The 20,775-nt window shown below is 46.4% G+C and overlaps 2 protein-coding genes across 5 annotated transcripts in view; both read right to left on the reverse strand.

The window, feature by feature from the left end:
- LOC117645652 (ERC protein 2-like) overlaps nt 1–20,775 on the reverse strand; it is a 51,600-nt gene that overhangs the window by 3,561 nt on the left and 27,264 nt on the right. The window contains exons 2-13 of one of the 4 annotated variants that reach the window (XM_034385933.1): nt 20,179–20,700; nt 19,944–20,102; nt 19,647–19,859; nt 19,424–19,573; nt 19,165–19,275; nt 12,556–17,658; nt 11,964–12,074; nt 11,674–11,847; nt 11,206–11,367; nt 10,943–11,128; nt 4,162–9,126; nt 3,803–3,928 (exon numbers count right to left, since the gene is read on the reverse strand). In XM_034385933.1, coding sequence (XP_034241824.1) covers nt 3,803–3,928; nt 4,162–9,126; nt 10,943–11,128; nt 11,206–11,367; nt 11,674–11,847; nt 11,964–12,074; nt 12,556–17,658; nt 19,165–19,275; nt 19,424–19,573; nt 19,647–19,859; nt 19,944–20,102; nt 20,179–20,658 — 11,940 coding nt within the window. In that variant the 5' untranslated portion in view covers nt 20,659–20,700. The other 3 variants (XM_034385932.1, XM_034385934.1, XM_034385935.1) reach the window with 3 other exon arrangements.
- LOC117646274 (nesprin-1-like) overlaps nt 20,667–20,775 on the reverse strand; it is a 41,526-nt gene continuing 41,417 nt past the window's right edge. Inside the window, exon 24 of the mRNA XM_034387114.1 lies at nt 20,667–20,700. Within this exon, the coding sequence (XP_034243005.1) occupies nt 20,667–20,700 (34 nt within the window). The remainder of the gene's footprint in view (nt 20,701–20,775) is intronic.

The raw sequence follows: 20,775 nt of genomic DNA on the forward strand, positions 1-20,775 counted from the left end.
GAAGCCGGGTGCGGGCTGGCTCCCGTGCTTGGCCCCTGGCGCCCAGAGACCCGCCTGGATAAGTCCGCGGGGTTTCGCGGCTGGCTCTTCCCGCTTGGCCCCTGGCGAGGCTGACCGGGTGAATGTCGGCCGGGCTTGCCTGCTGGGGCTCTCCACTCCGTCCACACCTGCTCTTGCCGTCTTGACCGTGAGGTCCCCAGTGGTGACCCGACTTGCCTGGCTTGCTCCTCGGTCGTCCGCCTCTCTGCCGTCGGAGCAGCGTACCGCTTGGTACCTTCTCGGCGCCCCATCGTCCGGCTCCTCGGCGTCCTCTCCGTTCGCTCGGAGCGTCGCCCGTGACTTGTCCTTGCCAGACACACTTCCGGAGTTCCTAGCGCGGGGACGTCGCCCGGGGGTGGTCCCTCGTCTTGCTCCTTCCGCGGCCGGTACCCGATGATTTTCCTCGAGAAGAGGCGGCTGCGCCCTCGGGGGTCGCAGCCTCCTGCCTTCTTCCTGGCCGTCTCTCACCACGAGTAAATCGTCCTTGATGACGGGGCTGGCGGGTCGACCAGCGGGGCATGGTCCTCCCGCTTCTCCTCGTGACCGTCTCTTGGGGCCTGATCACCTTCGAGATCTTACCTTGTGTTCTCGCCCGGGGTCGCTGCGCTCCAGGTGGCGGTCTTGGGTGACCTCGGTCTTGGCCTTGGACTTCGTCCTCGACGGGCTTCCTTGGGCTCGTGCCTGCCTGGCCGGGGTCTTGGGTCGGCGTCTCCTAACCTTTCCTTATCTTGGTTTGCTCTGGCCTCCTCGGGCTCCGGGCGCGGGCGTGACGGCCCGTGATTTGGGGCCGGGTTCGTCCGCGGGCTTTCACCTGGTCAGCGCCTTGGCGCGGTGGTCCCCCGGTTGGCTCCGGCTGAGGCTTGGTCCGGCGGATGTTTCCAGCGCCGGGCTTTCGTCTGGGGGCCTCACCTTCCGTCGGACCTCTCTTGCCGCCTTGGCAGGCTGGGCCCCGGCGGTCCCGGACTGCCGGGCTTCGCCGTGAGGTCGGTCAGCCTGCCGTGCCCGCCGACGTCCCAGCTTGGGCCTTCTTGGGCTGGGCTCTCCTCGGGCTTGCTCCTCCTCGGCGTGAGCCTCGGAGTTAACGCGGGATAGCTTGCCGCCCCCCTGTCCGGCGCTTCTTAGTGTCTGGTCCGCGTCGGGTCTCCCCGGTATTCTCTTGCGCACGAGATCCCGCTTCTCCTCCGTGACCGTCTCTTTGCCGTCGGGCCCGATCACCTTGCGAATGATCTTGACCTTGATGATGTTCTCGCCCACGGGGGTCGACTGTCGCTCCAGGGTGGCGGTCTTGGGTGAGCCTCGGTCTTGGGAGCCGGGCGGGGTCGATCAGGGCGGCAGGCATGGGCTCCTCCCGCTTCTCCTCCGTGACCGTCTCTTTGCCGTCGGGCCCGATCACCTTGCGAATGATCTTGACCTTGATGATGTTCTCGCCCACGGGGGTCGACTGTCGCTCCAGGGTGGCGGTCTTGGGTGAGGCCTCGGTCTTGGGAGCCTTGGACTTGACGTCCTCGACGACAGGCGCCTTCTCCTTGTGCTTCTTGTCCTTGCTCTTGGTGTCGGGCGTCTTGGGCTCTGGCGTCTTTTCCTTCACCTTCTTTTCCTTCTCCTTCTTGTCCTTCTTGTCCTTGACGGGCTCCTTGACGGGCTCCGGCGTCGCCGGCGCTGCCGCTGCCACGGTGATCTTGGGGTCCGGCCGTTCGTCCCAGAAGGACCTTTCGACCTGGATAAAGTCAGCTGTGGGTGGTCGCAGGTCTGGCCTCACCTCCTCGGGCTTGGCCTCCTTGGGCGCGAAGGCGATCGACACGGCGCTGATGATTTTGTCCAGCGCCGAGGGCTTTTCGTCCTGCTGGGGCTCTTCCACCTTCTCGTCCAGCACCTGCCTCTTGCCGTCCTTGACCGTGATGGTGCGCACCACACGTCGGATGACCCGGAACTTGCCTGGCTTGGTCTCGTCGAGATCGGTTTCCACGACCTGCTCTTTGCCGTCTGGAAGCACGATGACGTACACCAGCTTGGTGACCTTCTTCTTGGCGCCCTTGGGCATAGCGTCCTCGGGCTCCTCGGCGTCCTCCTCCGTGGTCTGCTCGGAGCCGTCGGGCAGTTGAACGCGTCGGATCAGCTTGACACGACGCACCCACTCGTCCGGACGCTTCTTCAGGTCGTCTTGGGTCACGTACAGCTCGGGGAAGTGGGCTTCCTCCTCGGTGACTTGCTCCTTGCCGTCAGGACCGATGATGACCTTTCGGATGATTTTCCTGAGACGCGAGAAGATGGACGGCTTGCCGCCCTCCGGGTGTTCGTCCACGTCCTCCTGAGTCACTTCTTCCTGGCCGTCCGGTCTCACCACGATGTAAATCGTCCTCTTGATGACACGAGGGCGGGCGGGGTCGATCAGGGCGGCAGGCATGGGCTCCTCCCGCTTCTCCTCCGTGACCGTCTCTTTGCCGTCGGGCCCGATCACCTTGCGAATGATCTTGACCTTGATGATGTTCTCGCCCACGGGGGTCGACTGTCGCTCCAGGGTGGCGGTCTTGGGTGAGGCCTCGGTCTTGGGAGCCTTGGACTTGACGTCCTCGACGACAGGCGCCTTCTCCTTGTGCTTCTTGTCCTTGCTCTTGGTGTCGGGCGTCTTGGGCTCTGGCGTCTTTTCCTTCACCTTCTTTTCCTTCTCCTTCTTGTCCTTCTTGTCCTTGACGGGCTCCTTGACGGGCTCCGGCGTCGCCGGCGCTGCCGCTGCCACGGTGATCTTGGGGTCCGGCCGTTCGTCCCAGAAGGACCTTTCGACCTGGATAAAGTCAGCTGTGGGTGGTCGCAGGTCTGGCCTCACCTCCTCGGGCTTGGCCTCCTTGGGCGCGAAGGCGATCGACACGGCGCTGATGATTTTGTCCAGCGCCGAGGGCTTTTCGTCCTGCTGGGGCTCTTCCACCTTCTCGTCCAGCACCTGCCTCTTGCCGTCCTTGACCGTGATGGTGCGCACCACACGTCGGATGACCCGGAACTTGCCTGGCTTGGTCTCGTCGAGATCGGTTTCCACGACCTGCTCTTTGCCGTCTGGAAGCACGATGACGTACACCAGCTTGGTGACCTTCTTCTTGGCGCCCTTGGGCATAGCGTCCTCGGGCTCCTCGGCGTCCTCCTCCGTGGTCTGCTCGGAGCCGTCGGGCAGTTGAACGCGTCGGATCAGCTTGACACGACGCACCCACTCGTCCGGACGCTTCTTCAGGTCGTCTTGGGTCACGTACAGCTCGGGGAAGTGGGCTTCCTCCTCGGTGACTTGCTCCTTGCCGTCAGGACCGATGATGACCTTTCGGATGATTTTCCTGAGACGCGAGAAGATGGACGGCTTGCCGCCCTCCGGGTGTTCGTCCACGTCCTCCTGAGTCACTTCTTCCTGGCCGTCCGGTCTCACCACGATGTAAATCGTCCTCTTGATGACACGAGGGCGGGCGGGGTCGATCAGGGCGGCAGGCATGGGCTCCTCCCGCTTCTCCTCCGTGACCGTCTCTTTGCCGTCGGGCCCGATCACCTTGCGAATGATCTTGACCTTGATGATGTTCTCGCCCACGGGGGTCGACTGTCGCTCCAGGGTGGCGGTCTTGGGTGAGGCCTCGGTCTTGGGAGCCTTGGACTTGACGTCCTCGACGACAGGCGCCTTCTCCTTGTGCTTCTTGTCCTTGCTCTTGGTGTCGGGCGTCTTGGGCTCTGGCGTCTTTTCCTTCACCTTCTTTTCCTTCTCCTTCTTGTCCTTCTTGTCCTTGACGGGCTCCTTGACGGGCTCCGGCGTCGCCGGCGCTGCCGCTGCCACGGTGATCTTGGAGTCCGGCCGTTCGTCCCAGAAGGACTTTTCAATTTGGATGAAGGCGGCGGATGGCTCCTGTTTGAAGCTGTGAGCCTACAAATTTGGGAACAAAATTTTATTAGAGTTTATTATGAGCCCCTATTTACACAATCAATCTACATTTTTAAAATTTTCTAATGTGAGCAAAATAATCTTTTCTGGCCTTCTACGGTGCTTTCTACGCATATTCGGTTTTTATTTCTACGTGAATGCTTTCTAGCGTAAAATTTCTTTTCGTTACCTTGTTTTGACGTTTTATTGCTTTCTTTAATAATGTGGTTTCTTACCTTAGAAATCTGCTTCTCCGCATTTCCCGCAGTTTCTTGCATCGTTTCAGGATTGCCCGTTGTTCTTTGATTGCTCGACTGAAATGGTAAATGTTTTGTAATATTAGTTTGTAACAGGGACCGTATGCTTTCAAATGATGCTGGGTCTTCGTCCTTTGGTTCTTCAACGTTTTCCTCACAGACTGTCTTTCGTCCATCTTGGATAGCGATTGTTCTAATTGTTCGTCGGATTACTTGGTATTGTCCAGGCTGGATTTCTTTGAGGTCAGTCTCCACAACAATCTCATTGCCTTCTAATGGTACGTATGCGTAGATTATTTTTACTACTTTTACGTTAGCTTCCTTTGGTTTTACCATTTGGGGTTCTGAGACTTCCCCTTCTGTTGTTTGTTCCTTCCCATCGCTTTTTTGAACAGTACGAATCACCTGTATGCGGTGAAGCCATTCATTCTTCCGACCTTTAATTTCTTCTTCCGACAGGTATATTTCTGGAAAATGTATTCTCGTTTTTCTTACTAATTGGGCTATTGGACATTCGAGATCAATGTCTGCCTCTTCTTCCACATATTCTTGAGTTACGTGCTCCTGGCCGTCAGGACCTATGACAATGTAAATGGTTTTGCGAATAATGATTGGATGCTCAGGATCAACTTGATCTGCTGGTAATAGATCTTTGGTTATATTTTCAGTTGTCTGTTCAGACCCATCCTCTGCAATTGACTTCTTTATTGTTCTAGTAATAATTATATTTTCTTCTGCTTTTAGACTCGTTTTTGACTTGCTCGTCAAAGTCATTTCTTGTTTTTGCTCATTTTTCCTTTCAGGAACTTTCTGCGCCATTTCGTCAACAATCTCTTCAATTGTCTTAGTTTCTGTCATTCTAACGTCTACTTCATCTTTGCTTATAAGTGTTTTTGAACCATTCTCAGTTTTAAAAATGCTTATTACTTTTCGAATGATCTTGAACTTTCCAGGCTTGATTTCTTCTGCGTCAGTTTCGGTATATATTTCATCGCCAGTGGGGTAGGTCAGTTGATACACAACTTTCGTTATTTGACGGATCTTTTCTTTTCCTTTCTTTCCTTTTGAAGTGTTCATTTCTTGTTCCATGTCCTCCTCTGTAGTTTGAAGAGTACCATCAGGTAAAATAGTTGTTCTTATAAACTTTATGGTCTTAACATGCTCTCCAGGGTGAGTAGTTATTTCTTCTAATGGATCGTAATATTCCGCCATAGGACTAGGAGGTTCGTGGATTTCTGTTACTTGGTGTTCAAGGTTTTCATTTGACACAACCTTTTTCATCATGTCTTTTGTGTCCTTTACAAGTCTAGCTAGCATACCTGGTTTCTTCGGTGATGATTCCTCTGTATCCTCTTGCGATATTTCTTCCGAACCATCGGGCCTTACTGTTACATTTATCACCCTCCGGACAATTCGGGACTTTTGAGGGTTGATAAGGTGCTCTGGCAAAGGTTCTTCGTGCTTTTCCACTGTTACACGCTCTTTTCCATCCTGGCTTTGAACTTTTCTTATAATTTTCACCTTTAAAATATTACCATATTTAGAAGGGCTTGTTGGACTTTCCTTTAACACTTGAGACTCTTTAGATATCTTAGCTTCCCCTCTTTTTTTCCGTTCAGGAGGTGAAGGACTTTGGGTTGTTTCTTGATGTTCGTAGCCCGGCAACTTCGGTGCTTTTTTAGCGATATCATTTATAGCTGACATCATATCGTCATAGGTCGCGTTAGGTTCCGATTCTTCTTTTTCTTCTGTGACCACTTTGCTGCCATCTCTTACCTTTACAAAGCGAACTATTTTCCTCAAAACACGGTACTGCTTTTTAGAAACTTGGTCATTTGGCAAAACTTCAAAATCAGTCTCAGTAACATGCTCATTGGCATTGGGGTAAATTACAACATACACAATCTTTGTAACAGTTTTTACTGAAAGTAACTGAGTTTTTTCAACGGTTTCATCAGTCTCGTTTATGTGAATAACCACAGTTTGTTCAGCACCGTCATTACTAAGAGATTTTTTGACAACTGTTATTTGCTCAACCTTTTCATTTGGTCTTGATTTCATCGCCTCTCTTGAAATGTAGTAATCAGGTAGCGCCCCATCTGCCTCGTCATCGGCTTCCACTGGTGAGTGGGTTTTAGTTTGCTTTTCTTGAAAAACAGTAGTAGTTGGCTCACCTGTAATCACAGACTCTGTAACACTTTCCTCGGGCTCATCCAATATTTCCTCAGTAACTACTTCTCTGCCGTCTACTAGAGACACTTTTTTTACTATTCTCCTTGTCTTTTTTACCTCCCTTGTCACGACAGTTGGTATCACAGTCTTTGTTGTAGTAACTTGCCAGCTTGAAATTGATCCTTTGGTCGTGCCAAGGGTTCCTGCAAGGAAATTGGGAACTTCTTCCTCATGTTGAGTTAAATTATCATTTTCTTTGCCAGTTGTCTTGTGGGCCTTCTTAAGGGAACGCACAGCGTCTTCAGGAACTTTAACTCCGACCAGTACGCCACCAAAAGGTGCACGCTTTGCTTTAGTTTCAGTAATAATATCCTCTTCCACTGGCTGTCTTTTATCAGGAGATGAAGGTCTTTGAGGTGAAACTGACGCCCTTGGGGCTGGAGTTGGAGTGTTAGATCGGCTTCGATCAGGAATGTTTCGTCTAGGAGGGGCCACTGGTGTTTGAAAACCTAGTAGCGGCAATATTTTTTCTGGGTACCCTTCATGTTTCATTTGTTCGTTTTTAACAAAATCTGACACTACTTCTTTGATATCTATCTTGGAAACCTTCTCTGGTGACGGAGACCGTGACGGTGCCTTTACAGCAACACACAAATCTTCAACAACACCTCCCCCAGTTGGAATGTCTACACTATCTTTTCCTGGGGTAGCCTTATCATCAGAAAGCCCTGGGGACTTCTCTTTTCTAGAAATACTTTCTTCAATCGGAAATGGCTGCGTGGAGGTTCTTGGACTATCGTCACAAACATCTGGTGGAGGTGGAGTTTCCATTTTTTTCTTTGACTTTATTTCGTGTTCTGTTGATTTTTCTTTTGATTTCTGTCTTTTTAATTTTGGCGTTCCAAACAGCGTTTCTTTAATGGACCATCGCTCCTTTTGTCTGCTCTCTTTTGGTGGACTCTCTTTTTCCCTTATCAATGACTTTGTCTTTGGAGATGGAGTAGTTGAAGAATCTGAAATAGGTCGTTCAGATGGCAAAGTACTTGAAGATGGTTTAGTTGCTTGTGGAACTGCTTGGTCAGAAGGAGAATCATCTAAACAAGGGATTTCTACAATTTCCTCAACTACTTGCTCTTTTCCATCTACAACTACAACTTTCTTGATAACCCTTCTTATTGTTCGGACTAAATCTGTTCCGTCTTCTGTGACAACGATTTCTTCATCATATTCTTTTCCATCAGGTCCTTTAGCTTTTTTATGTATCTGTTTTGTTCTTCGTGTGATTGGAGAAGCTCCGGGGGAAGGTGATAGCTCTTCTGTACTGACATAATATTCTGCTGCACCACCTTGAATCTCGTCATCTGGAGTAACCACATATTCCTGGCCCTCAGACCCAATTGCTTTCTTAAATGCCTTCTTGGTGCGCTTTGCAAACCGAGAAAAAACTGACGGACTTTTTCCTTTGACACCAGAGCTTGAAATAGCATCCACAGATAACCTTCCATTCGACCCTAAATCTCTTGTTTCTATTGAAACTTGACTTCCTCCAACAGATTCCAGTGATTCAGCGCGGTGTCTGTCCAAAATTGGTGAGGTTCCCTGAGATTTCAGATAAGATTGTGATGGTAAAGAAGTGTATCCTCTTTCTTGCTCTGCGGCACCTCGGTCACCAGATCTATTTATCTCTATACTCACTCTAGGTATGCTTTCACCACTTTCCTCTATTTCCTCGGGCTCATCAACCACCTCCTCCGTGACGTGTTCTTTGCCATCAATGATAACAATTTTTCTGATAACTTTCCTTTTTTGGCGTACAACACGTCTTGACACCTGCTGGACAGTCGCTCTTACACTCGAAGCTGATGTTATTAATTCTTGTGAGTCGACGTCGAGCTCGATTGGAAGAGTTATTTGAGATGTAGAATCACCAGAGATTATTCTTCCTTCCAGTTCAGCTCTGTCAAGTCTCATAAGTTCATTTGCAGTTGGAATACCATGAAGCGTGACACTGTTGCTTGGTGGCTGACTTCTAAAGTCAGAGACCAATACACTGCCCCCATCAACCCCTGTTGCTATTCTTCCTGTATAATCTTTGCTTTGAGTTACATGTGTACTCCCGTCATCTTGCTGACGTGATACAGCCGTTTGTTGACTCTGTAACACAATTTGACTAAATGCCGTTTGTTCAGATTCGGGCACTAAATGTCCGTCCCTCGTTGAGACGGAATGAAGTTCTTGTCGTTGTGAAGAGACAACTTGTTGTTGGGTGACTAGAGTTCTTCTGACCTGCCTGACTATCACACGTTTATTTCCTTGTGCATCCACTATTACTTCTGTAGTTGTTTCACCGGGGTCTACCAAAACAGTCTCAAAGGATTGTGGTTCCATATGTAGAATACTTAACTCCGATTGTAAATTATCTAGCAAACCTTCGGCTTGGTGCTTATCCTTGTATTTAACTTGAACCAATAAATCATCATTTTTCAGAGGCAGAGATGATGTTGGAGAGGTACTTGGCAAATAAGAAGTGGAAGTGGAAATATCAGGCATAGTAACAAATTCAATTACTTCATGATCTCCGTCTACTTTTTTCAAAACCTGAATATGACTTCTTTGCAGAGAATCAGTCTGTGCAGATTGACTTTTCGGTCCACGGAGGCTGTCCCCTGTTTGCGAACCTATATCTTTGCCACGTGCCGGCATTTCTTCGGAGTGGATCGGTGAAGCACCAGATGAAATGGTACTTCCTGGTGATAACACCAACAGTGACGCCTGCAACAAAAAACAAATAATTAAAATTTAAGAAGATCCAAACAATTTTATTTGTCCTCTTATATAAGAAAGCAATTTATTTCAAAGAGTTTCGCTAACATTCAGTCCATTTCTAAACGTATCCAGCAAATGACACCATTCGAAGAGTGCAAATTTCTTAACTAGGTGTAAAAGATGCAAGCAATAACGCGTATCAGAAATAAACAAGAGCCCAAAGCCAAAAAGGTGCGGACAGGCGGGCCCCCAAGATCAGGACGCGAAAAGCTCTCAAGAAGCAGCTAATTTTAGAACGTGTAGCAACACAACCCCCACCTCCACCTCCACCTCTACCCGTCTCTCTCTCTCTCTCTCTCTCTCTCTCTCAACCCTTCTTTCAGCCAATGCCAAAGCACTGCCACTGCAACCCTTTATAATGAGCAGTATTTCTCATAAATCATTTCCAACAAAATGAAAAAATCTCTTTTAACATTTTAAATCTTGTTTTACTGACAAGCTTTTTTTTTTCAGGATTAAGAATCTAGTGGCTTCTTTTGTAGTGACACTTTCATTTAAGAACTAATTAAGAGAAGTTTTCAAAAGGGTTTCCACGTATTGGAACTTTTTAATAAAACCTCCTGTGCTGTCAAAACTTAACAATCTTTTTGACTCTACTGGGCAAGAAGGCCAGGTGCTTATTTTGACACTTAGAATAATAGATGTCGGATGAGGTGTTTTACAGACCGAGTTGGCTATAAATATTTTGGTCTGGTTATCCGAGCAGCACTTTGAAGTGCGTGGTTGTTGGGCGCCATGAGTAGGTGTGTACAGGAAAAGACATGCGCCACGTTCAGAGCCAGCAGCACTTCGTGAGCGGCCATTGAGAATTTTTTCTACTGCGGGGTGCGAGAATAGTGTTGTTGAAGCATGCTTTTAGGCTCGTTCTTTGCGAGCATGTGCTTACTGAGTACACAGCCAAGGAAGAACAACGTGCGTACTGATTATTGATGCCTCTTTTATTTTTAAAGGGCAGTGTAAAGTTTGTCCGATGAAGAAAACCACAGTTAAGTGGTGCACTGAAAACAGTGAAATAAATCAGAAGCATTCCACCTTTTGGAAAAAATTGTAACTAAGGTATATATCAGTGCAACACCCACAGTCTTTCCAGAAATGATCCTACAGCACATAGAGAATTGTCTTTATTTTAATAACTCAACACTTATGACAAAATGCTACATGTATAAATAAAGTCAATGGGTTTCTATATCACAAGTCTGTCACACAAAGAGAAATATTTTAATAACATTTCCTGCGAAGAGTTTAGGTCTTTTACATGACTTAAGGGCCAAGGTGAATAACTATCAGAATGCTAAAGAACTTGAATGATTTTATGTATTCTCAATTGAATGTCACTGCTTAAATGCAAATGCCACAGCAACAAAAGCGTTTCTTGCTTGACCTACGTTGACAAACTATAATGGCCGTGACTTTCGCAGTAGGACGTTCTGTAACTAATGCAACAAAAGTGCAGAAATAAATTTAAAAAAATACTGGGCATAAAATTGTTTACCCCAAGAAAAATACCTGGAAAACAATTTAAATTTAAGGCAAGGATATTTTTTCAGTTAGGTACAAAAGCTGTACAAAACGCAGAAAGCTATAAAGCCATTTATGTAAAACGAAAATAAGCAAAGATAAGAAAGGAGCATAAAACATTTTTCACTTACAAAAGCGTATAACCCGCAACCAAAAAGCACTAAAAAGCTACAAGAAGGCTCAAGGGTTGAAAGCAATGGGACTATGCTGAGGCAAAACAGATACCAGGTTGTGACCCAGGTACCTGTAGGGCAGCGATGCGAGCTGGAACTACATCACTGAGTTCCTGGAAAGCATCTTGGAGTGATGTCAATTGTGACAGAAGGCTAGGAGCCAGGTGTTGTGTGTCGGGTTGCCGCTGCAGAGCCGCGCAGATATCGGACAGCTGTTGTAACCGAGTTTCATGATGTCGGAGCTCAGAACCAAGCCGCTGAAACAAATATTGGCAAAACGTATAAATCAAGGAGGCACTTACGACGGCAGAAGCTTTAAATAATATGTACTTACCTTGTGAGCGGAGAGTTGATTTTGAAGTTCTGCAACAGGGATATCTTGCACATTGGCACTGACAAGCTGGCTGGCAGATGAGAACCAACGTTCCAGATCGGCAAGAAGTGCTTGGTACTGCGTCAGGGACTGTTCTCTTGACATGCCACGATGTTCAGCGTTCTATAAGGAACAAACAGCAAATAAACTCAAAAATTGATATTGAGTGCTTAAAAGAAAGCTCCTAAGATGTTAGCTCCTTTTTTGGGCTGAACACAATAGACAGCTTGCATTCGGCAATAAACTGTTGGTTAAGAAATTTTGATTGAGCCGGGAAGAGCAAGAGTTAATTTATGTCGTAATAAGAGAAAAAAGGTTTACGGCAATATAAAAAAGGAGAGAAAAGTCCTAAAAACAAAAAAAGGACTGTACTTTTGCAGAGCCTCCCGTAGGACCGCTGAGTAGCATAGAAAATATTGTGACTGATACCTGAATTGCCGCACGTCCTTGTAAGAGATGAGTGACTAGTTCAGCAAGATGAGCTCGAACTTCTGACAAACCATGGGACAGAGCTAACGTCTCTTCATCTTGAGGCAAACAGTCCAAGTTGTCTTGCACGCGAGCGGCAACTGCGTCTTTTACCATTAACTCCGACAAAATTCGCTGAAAAAATAAAGTAAATCAAGATTAGATGTTATGTTCTGGAATATAGTAGCAAAATATAGCTACCGAACGGTTCCTTGAAAGGTTTTGAACTTTGCTTTTACTTGAGCCCCTACCTCAAGTTCACCGTGCATGGCAGTAAGACTATGTGCAGGGAGCGCCTCCAATTCCTTTTCTGACTGGGCGACAGCAGCGGCCAGCATCGCTGTATCCCGAACAATTTTATCCTGCAACAAGAAAGAAACATGCAACTTGAGAACAAGAAGACCGCTGGATTTAGGAACACAGTATGTTAATTGTTCAGCAAACACTGATTAACACGTAATGCTAATTAAAAAGTTAGGAACCAGTGCCAAACATGCAAACGCACGTCAATTATACCACAAGAATATGGTTAACAACTTTAATTCACATTTGTTGGAAAAGACAGATGGCTGTTTACTAGACGGGAGAAAACAAACAAACATGCAAACCAGTTCATGTGGTGGATGTTCAAAATCGACAATATGCCATTGCGAGGAAACACAAAACTGATTACAACACACTTGTTGGAAACGTTAGTTTTCACCTATAGCAAAAAAAGTTTATAAAATTCTGGTAAAGGGCAAAAAATAAAGTAGGTCGTTTTTGAGCACTCCGTTTGAATAAAACTGCAGGCAACACAAAAGAGGACAAGCAACAAATATCCACAACAAGCGACCCCCAAACCTTCAAATTCACAGAAGACGATGGACTGGGCAAGGCACCAGAAGTAGTGGTGGTGCAAAGGGACTCCGAATCAAGCTGTAAACCTTGGGAGGTTTCCTGCAGGCTTGCATTTATTGTGTGAACTTTGCCGAGGGTGCTGCCAGACACGTCTGACCCATTTTTGGATTTAACGTGCTGGGCACCTTGATCCCCTTTTTTGCTAGAATTCGGCTCCTCAGCTGTCTTTTTCTGTTTTCCGTCAATGTCCGGGTCGTTGTTAGTAGGTTTAAACGTGTCCGTCAAGTCCGTTGCGTTAGTCCGTTTGGCAAGTTTTGTTTGCCATTTCTTTTCTGCTTCATGGCATGCCCATTTATCTTGCCAGAAATCCACATCAAAGCATTCAAATTTCTTGTTAGATCCTTTAGGTGCATCAGGAAGAAAGGCTTCTTTCTCGATCACAGTTTTAATTTTTTCAGTATTTTCATCAGCTAAGCGAGGAGGTAGCTCAGAAGACATTAGCAGCTCAGCAGATCTATCACTTTGATTCTTTTCCTCAGTTTTGTCAGGTGTGCCTGGGTGCAGCTCACGGGATACAGCGGAGTCGGCATGTTGGCGCTCTTCCTTTGTTTTCCCAGTTGAGCTGGAAAGCTGCTGAAATGAAACTGATGGCTCAGCTGTTAAGGTTCCAGAAACGACTATTTCAGATTGTTTTTCTTTTGGATCAAGCACTTCCGCAGCATTCAAATGCCGAGTTTCTCCTGTCAGTGGATTTTGATCTATTATCTTTCTTGGGTTTTTTGATCTTGCCTTCACCGACCCAAATATACCCGCTTGTCCGACAGTATGTGTGGTTTCTGCAGCAAGCTTTTTAGGCCTTCTGGTGTCTCGTCTCTGCAGTGGAGAAGGACTTCGCTCTTGGGCCATTACATCTAATTTTTGGGGGGTAACAGAGTCTGTAAATGAGCTTGAGATAATAGGATCTTTAGATAAATAACTTCCAATTTCATTCGCACCCACATTTGAATCCGTGTCGTTCAATACTCCTGAGGTTTTCATGTTCTTCGAATCATCATCTTCATCATCTAACGTGATTGGTTCGTCAAGAGCACTGAGCCAATCATTACTTGAACTGTCCAGTTTTATTACAAACGGCACTGGTGGGGTTGGTTCAAAGGCAAGGCCAACGGTTGAAGGTGTTGCATTACCGTCAGTTCCTTGCTTTCTGGGCCCAGACGGAGATGCAGGGGAGTTGGGTTTAACTTTTGAAGTAATTGCATCGTCATTAGTCGATGATTCGAGTTTGTACCCACCAGTCTTAGCGGAACTACCTACTTTTATCACTTCTTGAGGGGCTTCGCAGCCGCTCAGGATCATTGCCGTTGCTTTACCCTTTTCCAAACTTTCATTGCATTGTTCTGCGCGTAGATCCTCATCGTCGTCGCTAAGAATAATAGGTTCCTCAAGAGCGGCTAACCAGTCATCACTTGTATTGCCAAGTTTCATTATGACAGGTTGTGTCTGTTGGATGACACTAGAAAGAATACAGACAGGTTTTGGTTCAGGAGAATCATGACTTGCATCATTTTCTTGTTTCTGGTCTGCACAATCAGTAATAACGTCATCTTCATCGTCCTCCAATGTGATAGGCTCTTCAAGAGCAGCTAACCAGTCATCACAGGTCGTGTCTAGCTTAATGGCGAAAGGTTTTGGTGAATTTTCACTGCATGCCGATGAGGTAGATGGAGGGTATGATGTTAACTTAGAAGATATAGGCAATGGAGCGCTATTAGCCAATTCAGCTGCCTTCACACTTTCAAGAAGTGCCAGCATTTCCTTTTCCTCTTTTTGTTCCCTACTTCCTGCCGCAACTTCCGAATGGTCGACTAGGTCTTCCATTGCTACGGAAAGCTTCTTTACTGCATTTTGAATATTTTGCTGTGTTGTTGGTCGCGATTTTCCAAGTGGCTCGAGTGAAGCTTTAACAACAAGAATAGGTCCCTCATCATTTATTTCCAGGCTGTTCACTTCTGTTGGATCAGTCTTTTGCTTTGACGGTGTACTCTTAGAATCAGAACCACTTGCAAGAGGACTTGAGACTTTTTGAGACGCTATGTTCACACTTTTCTTTAAACTGTTACCATTGTCAATGTTAGCGCCCGCTTGCTGATCGGTGTTGGCGTCTTTAGCCTTTTTTAATGCTTTAACGCATTTCTGCTTTTCGGTCACATTAGTGCCCTCAACAATTTGTGCCGTTGAGTCAACTTTGGATGAAACAGAAGGGTTTTGAAGGCTCTTTCCTTGTTTTGTCAGTTCTTCAGAGCATTTTTCTGGTAAGCGTTTTGCCACTGCTTCTGAAAGTATTTCAACCCCTTTTGGCATTTCCTCAAGGGTTTCCCGATCTTCTGGATTATAGGTAGTTTCATTAAGGGACTTAGAAGGTTTAGTTCCCACTGTATTTTGATCTGAAGAACAATCCTTTTCAATTAATGACTCAGAGGAAGGAAGGTGAGACCTTTCTTTCTTACAAGATTCACTGTTCCTTTGCTGCTCTAAAGGTTTAGGGGCTTCATCAATTCCTCCTGATGATTTTTTCTGTTTATCTGATTTGCGCTTTTTGTCCAGTCTACCACCATCACTGACTTGATCTCTTATATTCGTGTTATTGTCATCTGTAGTCACACCTGATATGGTGTTTTCCACCTTTGCCGGCAAAGTTTCTGCAGTACAAAGTTTCTTACGGTCCGTTTTGTTTTTTGGCGTACTTGCTACCTTTTCCGTTGACAATTTTTTTCTATCTTCTAAAGAGCTGTCGTCAGCCGGTAACAAAACATTGACTGGGGCAACAGACTCAGATAATTTTATGGCTGGAGTATTGACAGGTAATGAATAGGCATTTTGGGCATCATTTTCTGGTTTTGGAAGGGAAGCAGTTATCCCTGACGCCTTCTTTTTCTTTGACTTTTTAGAGGGACGTGGATCGCTAGTCAATGCATTTAGTAAGCCGTTGCTTGGCTCAGTATTAGTTACTTTTTCTTTAGGGCTTTCATTTTCAACGCCGTTTTCTCTATTTTTATTGACGTCCAAGTTCAAAGTGGCAGGAGGTTGACTGAAAGACACAAGTTTTGCACCTTTCTGTTTAGCCTTCTTTGATGTGTGCGTGGTTTCAAATGAAACATCTTTTGCATCAGACTTATCTAAATCAGTTCCAGCCAAATTTTCATGTTCCTTTTCCGCATGAGTCGTATCAGTTCCAGCTTGGACACTACCTCCAGTTTTCCGCTGCTTCCTTTTTTTCTTGGTTTGTACTGACTTTGTAGTCAATGCACTGTCCGTGCTAATGAACTGCGGTATTATTTCTGTAACAGATGTTTCACTAGGCTCAATTATTTGGGGAGCTTCCATAACGACAGCAGTTTTGTTGGCTTTTGATCCGGGCCGCTTGTTGGATCTCTTTTTATTTTTTTCCATTGCCTCTATCTCTTTTAACGCTTTTTCGATTTCATCTTCGTCCTTGCTTTTGGAGGATTTAGCCGGCATGGCTTTCCGCTTTGATTGCCTTGTACGAGATACCTGTTTCTCCTTCTCTACAGCTTCGTATTTTCCTACCAACTCCTTTGGTTCCTCTGCCACAGGAGATTCTTGGTCTGTTACCTTTGGATTAAATTGCTTGACTAGCCCCTTCTTTTTTGGAGACGATTCCGATAGGACTAAGCCAGGGATTTGGGGGTGAGCAACAACCTTTTCATGTTTTGTCGACTTTTTCTTCGGCATTTGCCACTTCTGGGACTCGTCGTTTTCCACAGGATTTTTGGAAGGTAATACCGATTTGCGGGCGGCAGTGGAAGTGAACTTCTTGGGAGTAATGACTTCCACGACTCCCGGAGATTCTTGTTGAGTTGGAAAAGATTGTAAGCCTTGCGACAGAATGCTTGCGTAAGAAAATTGGCTAGTATTGTGCTCATTGTCACCTACCGAGGCACTATTTGTAGTGTCCAACGAATCAAAATGTATCCTACTAGAATCTTGGATATTTTTTGGTACTGCCTGCTCAGATGTAGCTGTCAGAGAATCACAAACGGACTCTTTCACGTTAAATTCGTTTTCATCGAACAATGGTAAGTGGGGCTGAACCGATCGTGGAAAGAACTCCGGCGTGTCACCCGAAAGGGAGACTGGTGCTGCAGGCAATGCAGAGGCAGTAGGAGTAGGGTCACATAAAACTGGAAGGCTTGAACTTGTCGAGTAAGAGTATCGAGGAATTTCTTGATTATCTTCAAATCCTTGCATAGGAAAGAGTGCTTCAGATTTCAGACCACCTGATGTACTTATAGCAGGGGCATGATGTACTTCGAAACCACAGTCTGTTTGCTTCTCAGAAAGGCCAGTTTCAAAGCCAGCTTCGCCAAAAATGTATTTTGAATGAAACGCATTGTCGTGGATAGCTGCGTCACTTATTTGCTGGTCTTGAGTGTTGCGGCTTCTTAGGACTTGAGCAAATGATGCTGTTTCACCCGGAATAAACAACGGACTAGGCGAACGGCCCCTGAAAGTTTGTGGGAGGGCAAGGCATTCTAAGACTTCCTCGTTTTGGGGCAAACGCGTTCGGCCGCGGCTGTCTCCTTTCTTTTCAGCAGACCTTAGTGAAGGACTAGGCGATCTACGGCTTTCCTTTACGCTCTTTCTAATCCTCTTGCTCTCTTTGGGAGAGCTTGATGTCTGTTTTGGTATTGTTGGTGGTGTCATAGGTCGCTGCATCAGAGGTTGCAAATCACTGGAGACGTCTTTGGTCTTCACACTTGTTTTAAGTTCGGGGGCAAAAATATTCGAAATCGCCTCACAAAAACGGGATGTTTCCGTCGTTTTCTGACGCGCTGATAAGGGCTTGGCGTCAGGTTTATTTTCGTTCGAAATTTGGAAGGCATTAGAAGAAAGCTTGAGCATCTTGTTTTCTGGCTGCTCTACTGGGCAGGGACTAATACGACCAGCAGCGATGTCAGCGTACGAAATATCAGGCTCTACAAGAGCAAAATGACGAGTTGCGGCCTCACCCGTACCACTCTCAGACCAGTTTGGATCTATGCGTAGAATATGGTCCAAGAGGAGCTCCACCCGCACGCGCATGTCCTGTGTGCGGTCACCAGAACCAACGTAAGTGTCACAATGTCATAAGCACATTTAAATCAGAATTGGTGCACCAGGCACTAAGACCTCTGAAGTGGCAACTATTTTCTTAAATGCCTGGTGGCTCGATGGCATTTTGTAACTGACTGACCCATTCGAAGCCAATGGCACCAGAAAAGCTTTCAATTTGTCTTAAGAGTAAGTAAAGTTAATGTCACGTCATTATTGGGCTGCTGAGGGGCTTCTTACTAGTCTAAAGGATCTGTATCTGGAGTTCCCCGCTGAGCAAGAAGTTTAACTCGCTCATTGCGAGCTGTAATCTTGTTCTGAAGGGCGTTTATTCGTTCACGACAAGCCTGCAGGGATGGGAAAGGAGGTAAGGAGAGACATCAAACACACTGCGTAAGACAGAGACAGATGCCACCAACAAACCAGCCCAAGTTCCCAAAGGAAAATATCAAACACTGCACTTTGGCTTGTATAGCATGATACGAAAACATACTATTCAAGCTGATGTCAGTAACAAACTACTTAAAAAGGTGTAATTCCTAAAGAGAATGAAATGTTGAGGAAATCCAAGACAAGTGCGTTTTAGTCGTTACAATGAAGATAGAGAAATTTTGAATGTTGTGCCAAGATAATCACAAGTGGCACGCATCGGCATTATGTAAATGTAATATCAAACTAGACACCTACGACCCACCAGGCATTCATGAAAACAAAAATAATAAAATAAAGTTAGGTTTCCATTTGACATAATTTTGAATTTTTAAGACGCTTTGTATCAGAGTCTTAGCACACTGATATGCCCTTTGTGTTTCACGTGTGCTTTCATTCACTTATAACAGAACAGAAAAAACAAGGAACAACTATTTTAACTGTGTCCAAACAATAAAAAGAATAACATTTTTACAAATACAAGCGACCCCTTTGCTAGCATGCTTATCATCGTGCTTATAATCTGTTTCAGGAGACCCCGGCGATATTCAGATGGTCAACAGTAGTTTAACATCTGAATCTTAAAGCTAGCCAGTATGCCACTATGGATAAAACCATCAACACACATGCATAAAATTAAAAATAATGTGCACAAGAAATGTGTTTTTAACCCACTGCCTTGCAAGATCTAGAGAAATATTCCCAGCGGCACGTGACACTTTTAAACCCACAAAACCATACACAGAGAAAAAAATAGAACTAGATTGGAACTAAGAGTAGACGATGCAATTGTCGTTTGGATTTCCGTCAACCATTTATGGTTTTCATGAGACAAAAAGCATGACTGGTGATTACAGAGACAGTGGAAATATATACATTTTTGAAAATGATATGGAGAGTTCGTAAATAAGAACCAAGACGATACTATGAAGATACTAATAGTTCTGGGGCTGAGACAATTTAAGGAAAAATAGCTGGCAGGTAAAGTTGGGAGGATAATTAACTTATTTTCAAACACGCGTAGGTGCCAAAGTTGATGTGAATTAAATGCAACGTGTTTTTAATGCTTACGTTTTGATCGTGTAGAGCTCGATCTCTGTCATGTGGTGAGTAGTTGGGGCTGAGGGCTGACCGCAGTTGCGCCTCAACAGACACAATTTGTGTTCTGAGCTGCTGAATCTCCTGAACATAAAAACATTTGGATGACGGCCTTTCATGCGGCACACAAATTTTAGAGCCGCGATTATCAAAGAACAAAAAATATAATTTTTACTTTCTAAATACCATAACTTTTAAAAGGATGGGGTATTGAGCTGATCCAAAGACTTACGTGTTGGTACTGGTCGATTTGCGACAAGCATGCTTCAAGTGTGGTGGTTTGCTCCTTAATGTCATTCATCAGTCGGTCGAGTTCGTTAATTAATTGGCTGGCTTCCTCCGTCACCTTTCCGTTTCCACCAACTCCAGACCTAAAGTGAATCTGACAAAGAATTTGGGGTGTCACAACCTGTGTGATAAATGGTTGAACACAAGAAATGTATGCGTCTAGTCACCTGCAGTTTCTCAACAGATAGGGCTATTTTAGTTTTCTGAGTTGAGGCGTCGGCTAACATTTTTTCTCTATTTGCGTGCTGGTCACGCAGGGGCCGTTTTCTATTCTGAGGAGAATCTAGGGACTGTTGAGTTTTCTCCATCCACGATCGCACGTCCTTCATTTTCCTTTCACACCTTTCCCATTCTTCACTAGTTTCTTGTAAGAGGGCATTCTAAATGGATCAGAAAAGAAAAGTGTTTTTTAAATGAAAATAAAATGCATTTAGAAAAAAATGACATTAGGAGCAGAAACTTACCCTTTCCAAAAGCAATGCCTCCACTTTCATTTTGGCTTCTTCGGCAGCCTGCAGCTTTTCCGGCAAATCTCCGACCGCCGTAACCTGTCCAATCTGTTCCAGTTCGCGAGACATGTCGCTCAAGTTCTTGCCGGCTTGCTTGCTGCTACGTAGGGCAGTCTGAAAAAGAGGCAAGCATTGACCGTAAAAAGGCAAGAGACAGAGCAAATGATGGAAAGCAGGAAGAGCGACTCACTGAGTAGTCGTGCAGCCGTTGGCGAGCTTGCGTCAACGAACTGAGCTGCAGTGGGGTCGCCAGGAACTTGGTGTGCTCCTCCACCCAGGCGAGCACTGCCTGGTGCAGCGACATGAACCTCGCCCACGCGTCCAGGGAGTCCCCGACCTGCTGCTTCTTGTCGTGCAGCCAGGTTCGCACCTGCTGCAGCTGCTCCGTGAGCGTGCGCACCGTGGCCTGCACGCGCGCCTTCTCCGCCTCGTCCTGCGTGTTCTCCGCGATGGTGCGCGCGTTGCGGCTGAGCCGCTCCAGGCGGTCCTCCGTGGCGCCGATCTCCGCCTGTACCTGCTGCAGGTGGTCACGCAGCACCTGAGGCTCGGCGGAGCGGTCCTGGACGCGCAGCTCAGCGCGCTGGATCCAGGCCGTCACCGCGTCCACGTCGCGGACGTAGTCCGAGCGCACGGTGCGCGCCCGCTTCAGATCGCGGTCCTTTTCCTCCATGGCGGCGTTCACGGCCTCCGACAGCAGTTCCAAGGAAGTGAGCTGCGGAACAGAGGCACGCAGATTGATTTTCGTCCGAGGGAAGATAACCCGTGAGCATGGACCGCGGTCCGATAG

This window comes from Thrips palmi, unplaced genomic scaffold (assembly GCF_012932325.1).
Source record: "Thrips palmi isolate BJ-2018 unplaced genomic scaffold, TpBJ-2018v1 HiC_scaffold_19, whole genome shotgun sequence".
In the NCBI taxonomy this organism is placed as follows: Eukaryota; Metazoa; Arthropoda; class Insecta; order Thysanoptera; family Thripidae; genus Thrips; species Thrips palmi.